The 13,943-nt window shown below is 41.2% G+C and overlaps 1 protein-coding gene across 6 annotated transcripts in view; it reads right to left on the bottom strand.

Annotated features, from left to right (window-relative positions):
- The window catches only part of MTRR (5-methyltetrahydrofolate-homocysteine methyltransferase reductase), a 122,959-nt gene that overhangs the window by 82,970 nt on the left and 26,046 nt on the right, over positions 1-13,943 (bottom strand). For 5 of the 6 annotated variants that reach the window (XM_034761517.1, XM_034761520.1, XM_034761522.1 and 2 more), the window contains one exon: positions 7,724-7,846. The exons of the other annotated variant lie outside the window; for it this stretch is intronic. In XM_034761517.1, the coding sequence (XP_034617408.1) occupies positions 7,724-7,846 (123 nt within the window). The remainder of the gene's footprint in view (positions 1-7,723; positions 7,847-13,943) is intronic. 6 annotated transcript variants of the gene reach the window in all.

Here is a 13,943-nt window from a genome sequence, read left to right as displayed (position 1 = left end):
GCCTGTCAAACAATTACTGGGGCCACTGAACGATCAAGATGCTAAAGGAGCATGCAAGGAAGTTTTCACTGCAGACGTTGAGAGGAAGATTCCCACACCTGAAGCATTCATTTTTTGGTGACAAATCTGAGGAAGTATCCCAGAGTGAAGCATTAATAGAGGAGGTTTTGGAACAAATCAATAAATTAAACAGTAATAAGTCACTGGGACAACATGGTATTCACTCAAGAGTTCTGAAGGAATTCAAATATAAAATTGCACAATGCCTAACTTGGTAGGTAACCTATCATTTAAAGCAGCTTCTATAACAGATAACTAGAGGATAACTAATGTGACACCAATTTTTTAAAAAGGTTCCAAAGGCGATCCTGGCAATTACAGGCTGATAAGCTTAAGTTCAATATCTGCAAACTGGATGAAACAGAATTATTAGACACAAACATGAACACGATTTGTTGTGGAAGAGACAATATGGCTTTTTTCTAAAGGGAAATCAGGCCTCACCAAAGTATTAGAATTCTTTAAGGGGGTTAACAAACATGAAGACAAGGGTGATCCAGTGGATATAGTGCACTTGAACTTTCAGAAAACCTTTGACAAGGTCCTTCACCAAAGACTCTTAAGCAAAGTCAGCAGTAATGGGATAAGAGGGAACGTCCTCTCATAGGTCAGGAACTGGTTAAAAGACAGGAAACAAAGGGTAGGAATAAATTATCAGTTTTCAGAATGGAGAGAGGTAAATAGCAGTGTCCTTCAGGGATCTGTACCAGAACCAGTGCTGTTCAACATATTCATAAATGATCTTGAAAAAGGGATAAACAATGAGGTGGCCAAATTTGCAGATAATAATAATAATGGACATATACCTATCTCCTAGAACTGGAAGGGACCTTGAAAGGTCATCGAGTCCAGCCCCCTGCCTTCACTAGCAGGACCAAGTACTGATTTTGCCCTAGATCCCCAAGTGGCCCCCTCAAGGATTGAACTCTCAACCCTGGGTTTAGCAGGCCAATGATATAAAATTGCTCAAGATAGTTAAGTCTCTTTAGAGACTTAGAAAAGAGTTACAAAGGGATCTTGAAAACTGGGTGACTGGGAAACAAAATGACACATGAAATTCAGTGTTGATAAATGCAAAGTAGGACTGTTGATTAATCGCAGTTAACTCATGTGATTAACTCAAAAAATTTATCGCGATTAATCGCACTTTTAATCACACTGTAAAACAATAGAATTACCAATTGAAATTTATTAAATGTTTGTGGATGTTTTTCTACCTTTTCAAGTATATTAATTTAAATTACAACACAGAAAACAAAGTGTATAGTACTCACATTATATTATTTTTATTACAAATATTTTCACTGTAAAATGATAAACAGAAGAAATATTATTTTTCAATTCACCGTATACAAGTACTGCAGTGAAATCTTTTTATCATGAAAGTGCAGATTTGTTTGTTTGTTACATAATTGCACTCAAAACAAAACTACACCTCTACCCCGATATAACGTGACCCGATATAACACGGGTTCGCATACAATGTGGTAAAGCTCTGACACGCTGCTCAGAGCAGCATGTTAAGGGTGCTGGGCTGGGGCCAAGGGGTTGGATAAGGGGCTGAGGGTCTCGGGGGCAGTCAGGGGCTCCCCCACCCCATGGTCTAGGAGGCAGGAGCTGTGGGGGGGCAATTTTGGGGGCCCCGCAGTCCCAGAGTGGCCTGTGGGATTAGCGGGGGGGCGGGAGCAGCTCGCTCCACTTCCCTCGCCCCGGCCCCAGCCATGTCGCTCGGGGGAGAGGGTTTGGGGGAAGGGATCCCCCCCGCACTCTCCAGCAGCAGCGGAGCAGCCCGGCCCCAGCCCGCTCCACTCCGCCAGCTCCCAGCCATGGCACTCCGCTTCCTGCCGCAAGTGAGTGCAGGACCTTTCCCCAACCCCACCCCCCCAGTGACAGGGCTGGGGCAAGGAAAACGGAGCGGGCTGGGGCCACGTCGCTCCACTTCCCGCTGCAGGTGAGTGCGGAAGGCATCCTTTCCCCAACCTCCCCGCACTCACCGACATTGGGAAGCAGAGCAGCCCGGCCCCAGCCTGCTCTACTCCGCCAGCTCCCAACTGCGGCACTCTGCTTCCCGCCGCCAGTGAGTACGGGGGGCATCCTTTCCCCAACCTCCCCGCACTCACTGGTGGCAGGAAGCAGAGCGCCACGGCTGGGAGGTGGCAGAGTCGAGTGGGCTGGGGCCACGTTGCTCCGCTTCCCGCTGCTGCCGGCGAGTGCCTGTCAGGGAGCGAGATGTGTGGATAGGGGTCGGAGCAGTCAGGGGACAGGGAGCAGGGGGGTAGGGTAGGGGGTGGGATCCTGGGGGTGATTAGGGACAGGGGTCTCTGGAAGGGGGCGGTCAGGGAACAAGGAACAGAGGGGGCCAAAGCAAGTTCGATATAACGCGGTCTCACCTATAACACGGTGAGATTTTGTCTCCTGAGGACCGCGTTATATCGGGGTAGAGGTGTATGTAAAACTTTACAAACTACAAATCCACTCAGTCCTACTTCTTGTTCAGCCAACCGCTCACACAAATAAGTTTGTTTACATTTATGGGAGACAATGCTGCCCGCTTATTATTTACAATGTCACCTGAAAGTGAGAACAGGCATTTGTATGGCACTTTTGTAACCGGCATTACAAGGTATTTATGTGCCAGATATGCTAAGCATTTGTATGCCCCTTCATGCTTCGACCACCATTCCATAGGACATGCTTCCATGCTGATGATGCTCGTTTAAAAAAAAAAAAGGATGGAGGGGGGGGGGGGGGGGGAATTAAATTTATGACTGAACTCCTTGGGGGAGAACTGCATGTCTCCTGCTCTGTTTTACCTGCATTCTGCCCTATATTTCATGTTATAGCAGTTTTGGATGATGACCCAGCACATTGTTAATTTTAAGAACATTTTCACTGCAGAGTTGACAAAACACAAAGAAGGTACCAATGTGAGATTTCTAAAGATAGCTACAGCACTGGACCCAAGGTTTAAGAATCTGAAGTGCTGTCCAAAATCTGAGAGGGAGGAGGTGTGGAACATGCTTTCAGAAGAGTTAAAAGAGAACCACTTCAATGTGGAAACTACAAAACCCGAACCACCAAAAAAGAAAATCAACCTTCTGCTGGTGGCATCTGACTCAGATAATAAAAAAAAAAAAATGTGCCTCAGTCCGCACCGCTTTGGATCGTTATCAAGCAGAACCTGTCATCAGTAGGGACGCATGTCCTCTGGAATGGTGATTGAAGCATGGAGGGACATATGAATCTTTAGTGCATCTGGCAAATAAATATCTTGCGACGCCGGCTACAACAGTGCCATGTGAATGCCTGTTCTCACTTTCAGGGGACATTGTAAACAAGAAGCGGGCAGCATTATCTCCTGCAAATGTAAACAAACTTGTTTGAGTGATTAGCTGAACAAGAAGTAGGACTGAGTGGACTTGTAGGCACTAAAGTGTTACATTGTTTTATTTTTAAGTGCAGTTATTTTTTGTATATCATTCTACATTTGTAAGTTCAACTTTCATGATAAAGAGATTGCACTACAGTACTTGTATTAGATTAATTGAAAAATACTATTTTTTTGGGGTTTTTTTACAGTTCAAATATTTGTAATCAAAAATAATATAAAGTGAGCACTGTATACTTTGTATTCTGTGTTGTAATTGAAATCAATATATTTGAAAATGTAGAAAATATCCAAAACTATTTAAATAAATGGTATTCTATTCTTGTTTAACAGTGCAATTAATCACAATTAATTTTTTTAATCTCACATTTAATTGTGATTACTTTTTTTAGTCACTTGACTGCCTAAAGCAAAGTAATGCACATGGGAAAACATAATCCCAACTTGTGACGTTATTGACATAAACTGGGACCGTATAGATCATTGTTGCAACCAAGGTCCTGTAGTGGCATGCAAATCTTGTATAAAGGGGGGTCAAATGGGGTGTCTAGGACAAGGTTATGGTTTACTGGTTACGATTATGCTGTCTATATGTGTGTATCAGTTTTGTAGTCGAAGTTATGAATATTGGCTCTATACTGTCTGTATGGCAAACTTATGCTATGCTTCTGGGTGACATCCCAGACAAGCTGAAATTAGCTCTGCCTAGCCTGCTTGATGGCCCATTAAGGACCATCAGCTATACAATGGACCCATTGAGAGAAGGCAGATACGCCTTGTAACTCAGCAAAGTATGCAGGGACTGGCTCATGTGACTCCAGACTCCATTTTGCTGTAATTTTGTTCTTACACCTGGAAAAGACTATATAAGGCTGATGCCTCATCTCCATCTGGTCTTCAATCCTGCTTCGTACCTCTGGAGGAACTTTGCTACAAGCTGAAGCTTTGAACAAAGGACTGAGGACCCATCCCAGCGGGGGATGTATTCCAGAGACTTGATTTGAACCTGCAGTTTATTCCATCGCTGCTGCAAGCCTGAACCAAGAACTTTGCCATTACTGTATGTAATTGATTCCATTTAACCAATTCTAACTCTCATCTCTATCTTTTTCCTTTTATGAATAAACCTTTAGATTTTAGATTCTAAAGGATTGGCAACAGCGTAATTTGTGGGTAAGATCCGATTTGTATATTGACCTGGGTCTGGGGCTTGGTCCTTTGGGATCAGGAGAACCTTTTTCTTTTACTGGGGTATTGGTTTTCATAACCATTTGTCCCCATAACAAGTGGCACTGGTGGTAATACTGGGAAACTGGAGTGTCTAAGGAGATTGCTTGTGAGACTTGCGGTTAGCCAGGGGGTAAAACCGAAGTCCTCCTAGTCTGGCTGGTTTGGTTTGCCTTAGAGGTGGAAAAAACCCCAGCCTTGGGCTGTAACTGCCCTATTTGAGCAATTTGTCCTGAGTTGGCACTCTCAGTTGGGTTCCGCCAGAACCGCATTGTCACACAACTATATATACAAAATGATGGGATCTAAATTAGCTGTTACCACTCAACAAAGATCTTGGAGTCATTATAAAAAAAAAAAATTAAACCAATAGGGTTAAAGAGCCTACAGAAGTTACTTTAAGGACCTACAGAATTGAACAGACTGTGATATCACTGCAGTAGAATTCTATACAATTCTATATTGGCTGTATAGAGTACATTGATAAAAATGCTATCTTTATTTAAACAATATCCATACAATACCACCTAGCTCTTGTATCGTGCTTTTCCTCTAGTTTTCCCTTAGTATAGTCAAGTCATTCTGTTTTTACAACTAGGAAAATAGAGGTAGAGAGTTTAAGTGATATGGAGACACAAAAAGTCAGTGTCAAAGCCAGAATTAGACTCTGGAATTCCTAGCTTCCTGTCTTGTGCCCAGATCACTTGACCGGGCCTCATACCTGCTACACCATGCAAGGAAGATACATGCAAGCATTGATTAAGTATCATGGAATATAAGTTTTACCTTATTAGCCAGTGTTTCAAAACATTTTCAATGTTGTGTATTCATGGAGTCTTTTTGTCATTTTTCCTGGCATCAACTTTTCCCCTCAATTTCCTCATTTCTGGTTACTTTAACCCCTTTCTTTTATTGAAAGAATCTTCCACAAAACCAATCTCACTCAATCCAAAATTAATAGAAGTCACTGTGATATTAATGTGGCTTTAAGAGAATGAACAGAATCTCCAGGATGTAGGAGCTGACAGCTGGAGGAAGCTGTTGGTTTGAGGTTAAACTGAGAGACTGACCTGAGTTCAGATGCTCTGTATATACGTCAGCTATGTATTTAATAAAGATAGTTAATTTACAAGCAATGAATTATTATTAAAGACTAGAGAGACAAGGTGGCTGAGGTAATATCTTTTATTGGACCAACTTGTTGGTAAGAAGTTGTGGTGGAAATCTGAGGAATTTTAGGCCATCTGTCCATGCAGAATGTCCCTGGGGTGGGTTTGTGGAAGAAGAGTTTGTAGAGTTTTGCTTGGAGTTGTTTGGGGAATGATTTGATGATATCCTTGAGTTCCTGGGTAAATTGTGGTGTGAGGGCTTCTTTGAATTCTTTCTAGTAGATGATGTTGTTAATGTAGTCATCACGGTTGAGGACTATGACACCCCCTTCATCTGCTGGTTTCATCACTATCTGGTGGTTACATCTCAGGGTCGGTATGGCTATCCATTCGGTGGTAGAGAGATTATGGTAGATGTGATGTTTCACAAAGCAATCCTCTATGTCTGACCTATAAGTCCTCATCCTCAAAGGAAACCTACACAACACTTTCAGAAGACAAGCCTGGGATCTTAAATTCGTAATTCTGCTAGGCACTAAAAATCACGGACTAAATATAGACACTGCATTTATGGCTTATTACAACAATCTGTAACCCCCCCTTTTTGTCCTCTGACTACAGAGGTATTAACGGGCCACTCTACCTTGAACGATCTCTTAGAATATGTGCTACCTGCCTATGCTAAACAATCTGTTCCACCTGTGATGCTTGGAGTTCTTTTCCCAGAACTGAAGAAGAGCTTTGTGTGGCTCAAAAGCTTGGCTCTCTCATCCACAGAAGTTGGTCCAATAAATGATATTACCTCACCCAATATCTCTTGTCGCTCTAATATCATTGGACCGACATGGCTACAACAACGCTATATATATATTAAAGACGAGTGGATTACTTGAATATAGAACAACACATGGTACCATGAGTAAGGGAAGTTATAAAAAGAATTGAAAGAAGTTTACAAAAATTAGCTAAAAGTTACTCAGAAGTGAAAAACAAATTTGAATGAAATAAGGAAAGAAGTAAATATAAATATCAGTCACATTTGTATCAAAAGAATTATTATGATAAAGGAACGCATGAACTACCTTATTTGAAACCAAATGATAGAGTACATATCTAAATGGTAGAAATTGGGCTCAGAAAGCCACTGTAACAAAAGACGTAACACCTCAATCTTGTGACGTGACTAATGATGGTCAAGTGTATAGACAAAATTGGAGACATTTGCAATTGTTACCTTCAATTGTCAAACTCAGCTGAAAAAAGAAATTATATAATACTGCATCAAGAGCAGTAAGAAAATGACATCATCCCTCTAAGTCATAAGAGCAACTTCAATATTATAGCAAATACAGAAGTTAGATGGTCATTGTATCAAAGAAGACTTGTTAAAACACTTACAGCAAGCAGTTAATTCTGATTTTGTAGACAGACAGAGAGACACACACACACACACACAAATAAATTTGTGCTAAAAAAATTAAAAGTAGATGTGGTGTTACTGTGTCTTTAAGAAAACGAATGGACTCTCTAGGGTGTGGGAGCTGACAGTGGGAGGAGTGAGTTGATGTCATGTGGGACTGATAGATTGATCTGAGTTAAGATGCTCTGCATATGTTAATTATGTATCTAAATAAAGACTCTTGTTAAATTACTAGCAATGAATTAAGACTAGTAAACTAGTTGAATATAAAACATATAAAATATGTAACAACTATTAAATGTTAGCTTATGTGAGGCCATAACCTCTACAGAATGAATGAGATCCTTTGTATTACAAACAAGATCAATCTCAGTTGACCCACACTTCAACCCACTGTAGAAAGATATTTTAATAATATAACCCAGAAGATTAGCATATAACATCATTCTTAACAACTTTGTTCTCCAATTAATATTTTTTACCCTTTCTTCCACCAGCTGAGGAGGCTTATCAACTTACTGAAATATCAAGTTCTAACAGCAAAGCTGTTTTTACTGCATCTTCCCTAGTGAGCTGAACTGCTTTGGTCACTGGAACATGGAAGACTGTACCATCTGAAATCAATGAGGACACACTGAGTTCCTGAAAACAAGGACATAAAAGTTTAATCTGATTAAATATAACCAATTGTATGGCAACCTACTATATAACATGTGCAAATAAACTCACAAGTAATTAGTAGGACCATTTTCTTTTTCATATTAACATCCTAAAAAGAGAATTCCAAACCACACTGTAAACATGCACTCTTTATACACATACAGTATCTCCCCCATACCTTTTTAAAAAATTCATACCCGAGTACAAACAGGGGCACTTTCAAACCAATTCTGAAGTATAATAAGCCCAAATGGGGGTGGGGAGGGAAATATAGTTTGACAAGTCACTGCTAAAGTGGATATCAAATACAGGTACAGTAGTTTTCTTTTTAAAGAGTTAACTTAAAAGAGCCAATTTAAAAGTGGCAATTATATCGGATACTGTATGAGGAAAAGATGACAGAGTGGCTAACACCATAACTAATGAATGTTGAAAGTAAGAATATAAACCATTTAAAATTATTCAAGATTTAAAAATTAGAAATATAGAATACAACTAGGGTTAGACCAGTAAGCAACTTATGGGAGAGAGCTTCCGAAGAAGTGGGCTGTAGTCCACGAAAGCTTATGCTCTAATAAATTTGTTAGTCTCTAAGGTGCCACAAGTACTCCTGTTCTTTTTGCGGATACAGACTAACACAGCTGCTACTCTGAAACCTATCTTAAATACAGTTGTATTAGTAAGCCTCAGCACTCTATAGATAGTATAAGAAAAGAGAATCAGAATTCAGGTTCTGTGCACACCAGGAGAGGCAACATGCTCAGCACCCAGAAGGAGGAGCATGCTACACTGTAGCAACCTTTTCTGACTCAATGAAGGGGAAACGCTGACAATTCCAGCCCGCCTCTGCCAGAGGGTGTCCTTAATTAAAGGTGAGGCTCAAGCCCTCATTTCACTCCCACCCATATCAGTGAGCATCATCCACTACCACTGGAGAAGAGTTAAGAAAATTGAAAATGCAATATATACTATACTGTTTTCTCAGATGAATGGGAATTATGTTATCAATTACAGAAGGGCAATTATTGACATTAGTATCCTAAACAACTAATTTTTCACTGTAGTCCACTCCCAATAATAGATGAGGAGATGTCAATGCCAGGAGAGAGAAAGTTGCTTCTGTAGTGAGCCAGCCACTCCCAGTCCCTATTCAAGCCCAAATTAATGGTGTTAAATTCAAAGAGAAACAGCAGAACTAAAATTCATTCGCAAACTACATCCACCCTCATCAAACTGGCCCTGTCAACACTGGTTCTCCACTTGTGAGGTAACTCCCTTCCCTTCGTGTGTCATTATATAATGGCTGCATCTGTAATTTTCACTCCATGCATCTGAAGAAGTGGTGTTTTACCCACGAAAGCTTATGCCCAAATAAATCTGTTAGTCTTTAAGATGCCACCAGACGCCAACTAATTTTTCAGTTTCCTGGCAGTTCCGAATATATAATTTCAAGTCAAACTGAAACAAACATTGCAAAAAATTTCAGTGAACTGAAAAAATCCATTTTGGTTAAACCCTGAATGGATTTTCCACACATTTGTTAAGGGCTAGATTCACAAAAACAGCCAGAGGAAGAGAAGGGGGTGTGGTCGTGCCACCCTCCTTATAACTTTTATCCCAGCCATTAGGGCATTCACCTGAGATGTGGGAGACTGAGGTTCAATTTTCTCCTATGTCTCACACGAAGAAATTATTTGAACTTGGGTCTCACTCACTACAGGACAGCGCCTTAACTACTGGACTATGGTATATTCTGGTGTGTGGGTCTCTCAATCCTTTCTGTTGAAACTGTTCCACTTTGTATAAATAATTTAAAAAATCATTGGAGCAGGAACTTGGGTCACCCAGATCCCAGATAAGTGTCCTGTCCACCAGTTTATATAGTCATGTTCACACTTTTCTTGGCACAATGAGTATTCATTGTCATTATGAATGGGCACCATCATTACCTCCAGGAGCGGTGCCAGGATTTTTGCCGCCCTAGGCAGCAGCACTCCTCCTCTGAGCATTCAGGGGGCCTGGGGTCCATGGCGGCAGGGGTCCTTCTGTTCCGCGTCTTCGGGGCACTTCAACGGCGGGTCCCGGAGCAAGTGAAGGACCCGCTATCGAATTTCCGCTGAAGATCCGGAGTGGAAGGACCCCCCGCCGCCGAATTTCCGCTGAGGGTGGCAAAATGTCACCCCCCAAATGCTGCCGCCCTAGGCAACCGCCTAGAGTCGCCTAGTGGAAGCACCGGCCCTGATCACCTCCTCCTCCTTTGTGAATGACATCAGTCCCTCCCCAAATTTTTGTGACCAAAACTATTCAATGAATTGACGTCAACGTCACAAATAATTTCAGGTATACTGAAACAGTTTTCTTTTTCCAAACAAACTATTAGTCCGAAAAATTTCATCTAATTCTAAAGACTCCTTATAATTAAAGCAGAGAAATTAATAATATTCATTTTGAACTGTTAATTCTTAAAAAACATTTTAAATTGCTCTCAGAATGTTTTAGTTCCAGTCATTCAGACTCAGAGTCCAAATAAATCACTAAAGAGGCCATGTACCCAGCCCTGAACTTGGGAGTGGATGAGAGGAAATCCTTTTTTGGTGATGCTAAGGTCTGAGTTGATGGGCTTCAGTAAGAGCTGCCTTTAGCTTTCCTTGGAAGGAAGAGGATGGTTGCTGTAACGCGAGATCTTGGAAAACGCGTAGGCAGCTGGATTACAATAGGGAACCAAGAGGACTCAACCTGCTGAGCAGTTCTAACTGTCCCTGTCAAAAACAACAGTAAAGAAAAAACAGACTTGACTGAAACTTTTTTCCCCTATCCATGCTCTGGGAGCACTGGGAACCATTTGGATTTGACCAACAAATAGCTGAGAAAGAGACACACTAAGAGATACTTAGGGCCCTTCATTTTCGGTTTTTATTTTATTTAATTTTTCCCGGGAATTTATCAGTGTTTATTACAACAACAAAAACAGGTGGAAATGGGTGGAAAAAATATTAATAGTTTGTCTGGGTAAATATCAGAGTTTCTTTTGGTGGACTGAAGGACAGGGGGGAAAATGTATTCATCCTTTTCCCAGGATTTTTTCAGTAAAAATCAATTTAAACTGAAAATGAAGGGGATTAGAGATATTCTACCACTAAACTTCAAATTGCCACATTTAAGTTTTTCGTTCAATAGCAAAATTCAAACTTCCCTACGCATTACAGAGAAAGGGCAGAAGTAGAGGTGCGATTCTCAAGGTCTAGATTAGAATTTTATAAAATCCTTTTAAGATTAGAGCCAAACATCTATCAAAGCCTTAAAATAAGAGTGTGTTGAAGGCTACTTTTTTATATCTTGGAGATGCTCTAATTCATTTATTTGTAGCTAATCTGGGTCCCTTGAGCTAGTTTTCTAAACTGTCATGCATGGTAAGATTCCTGTGCTACACTCCAGTGGGTGGCTTTTACCAGCTTTGACCAAGCAGAGCAGTTCCATCCTGTTGCTTGGCAATGTTTACATTTTAATTTAGAAGAATTATCTTTTCGTTATTTTGTTCCACTCAATTGCTTGTCTCAACTCTCCCTTCAGCTTCAGATATGCTGAGCTAGATAAACTCATACTCTGATGTTTGGTAATCACTAAGGGCTAGACTGTGAGATCAGGGCCGTCCAGAGGATTCAGGGGGCCTGGGGCAAAGCAATTTCGGGGGCCCCGTCAATAAAAAAAAAAGGTGCAATACTATAGAATACTATATTCTCGTGGGGGCCTGGGGCAATTGCCCCACTTGCCCCCCCCGGGCGGCCCTGTGTGAGATAAGTAGAGACAGCATGTTGTTGCACTGCTCCAGGAATAGCCTAGAAAAGAGAGACTGTGATACACACTCACTCAACCAACTCCATCCTCAGGGGAGGAGTAAACTGTGCCTAGTCTATACATAGCATAGTGCCTGCTACCCCCATGTGCCAGTATAGCTGCACCACTGTGAAAGCAACAGTGCATAGGCGAATACATGTCTAGTATATAAACTTTAATTATTTCTATTTCAAATGGGCTATCTTGATCAGTTGGCATAACCTAGTCAGTGTTGTCTTCACCTCTTCTTCCCACAGGTGGCTGGCCTCAGGGATAAGGTACATCAGTCTCCTCAAGTGGCTCATTGACTGGAAGGAAACAAGGCCTTTCACTTTAACCTTAATTTTTACAGTTTACAATCCTTGGTCTCTCTGCCATATAGCATCTCTGTCTTTGGGCCATGTTATCAGAGTCCAAGACATACTTCACACCTGATTTCCTAATCAACCTTTATACTAACATCAGTTTGGAAAAAGTCCCACTTATGCCAGCAGTTTTTCTAAAAATGCTTGTTGTTGCAAACCACAGGCACTGTGGGCTTGGACCCTAAAAATAAAAAGCCATAATTTTTTGAGGAAACTGCCTCAAGGTCAAGTAGCTGGGTATTAACATCTATTCCCACTTATGAGAAAGAGGCTTCAATATTCTACAAAAATCATAGAATATCAGGATTGAAAGGAACCTCAGGAGGTCATCTAGTCCAACCCCCTACTCAAAGCAGGACCAATCCCCAGGCAGATTTTTGCCCCAGATCCCTAAATGGCCCCCTCAAGGATTGAACTCACAACCCTGGGCTTGAATTCCAAAAGATCCTAGCAGGAAAAAAAACCACTCAACATGCATCCATCAGCAAATCTGAACACATCAGGACAGCTGTCACATCTTTCCTTTAAGATCTGGGCAGATATCAGCCAGTCCACCCAGGAACCTAATTAGCACCCTCTAAATTAACCATTTGGTTCTCATACCACCCATTGTGATGGTGTGGCATGTGCGCACCAACACTCCACTCATTCCCTGTCCCTCTTGCCCACCTACACCACAGCTGCTTCTATTCCTGTGCGGCAGGTAGCCAGGACAGGCTGTAAGGAGGCACCTTACACTACTTCCTCCTCTGCCTATTAGGCTAGCCAGGACACAATTTGGGTGTAAACACTAATCACCTATTTGTACTATTGATCCGTATTCTTCAAATTTACTACACTTACAGGGTAAGAAAAAACATCCAGTGAATTCAATACTGTGAAGATTGAAAAATAGGATGAAATATAATCAGCTTTGTATAGTGCCACATTATCAGATGCCCTACTCTCCTTCCAGAAATTTCTAAATGCTCTCTGCTGCCAGTTTAAAAATACACCCACTCCTGTCTTCAACATCCAATGACAATTAATTTCACTCCCTAGCCATGCACCTATCCAGTGACCAGTGACTCCACCTTTTTCCTTTCCTCTTCCCCTCTCAACTTCTAGTTTTGTAATTCTCTCATTGTTTCCTAATAGGTCTCAAATGCATAGCTAGAACGTTCATTTTCTTATCGTTTGCCTTTTAACTTTCTAAAATTGTTGACGTTTTCATTCACAGATTAAAATGAAAGCTTAATGTTTCTAGAATTTAAAACAATACAAAAACTATTCAAATGCTTTATTTTCATTGTTTCAGAGAAACAGAGAACTGTTAAAAAGTGAGACATCTGAACAACAGTCCAGAGGTTTGCAGAATGTATATAGAAAAGTTTTTGCCCTTTGAAGCTAAGCATTTTAAATCTTCCACTGTTGAGTACTACATCAAAATGCACAGTTCCTTGGTTAACCAAGAAAGTTCTGGCTCCATCTGCAGAAAGGTGTTTACCTGGGATCTAAAATATTATTTCAACATACTTGTCATTTCTTGGTTAGTATAACTCCTGTCAAGCTGTCTCACCACAAGCACCAGAAGGGTAGAGAGCAGCTTAACAACAGCTGACTGGAAGAAAGTTAGCTATCATAGAATCATAGAATATCAGAGTTGGAAGGGACCTCAAGAGGTCATCTAGTCCAACCCCCTGCTCAAAGCAGGACCAATTCCCAGCTAAATCATCCCAGCCAGGGCTTTGTCAAGCCGGGCCTTAAAAACCTCCAAGGAAGGAGACTCCACCACCTCCCTAGGTAACGCATTCCAGTGTTTCACCACCCTCCTAGTGAAATAGTTTTTCCTGATATCCAACCTGGACCTCCCCCACTGCAACTTGAGACCATTGCTCCTT

The sequence above is a fragment of the Trachemys scripta genome, chromosome 2 (genome assembly GCF_013100865.1).
Source record: "Trachemys scripta elegans isolate TJP31775 chromosome 2, CAS_Tse_1.0, whole genome shotgun sequence".
NCBI lineage: Eukaryota > Metazoa > Chordata > Testudines > Emydidae > Trachemys > Trachemys scripta.
Note: the sequence above shows the minus strand (reverse complement) of the source record. Positions and strands in the feature narration are given on the sequence as shown.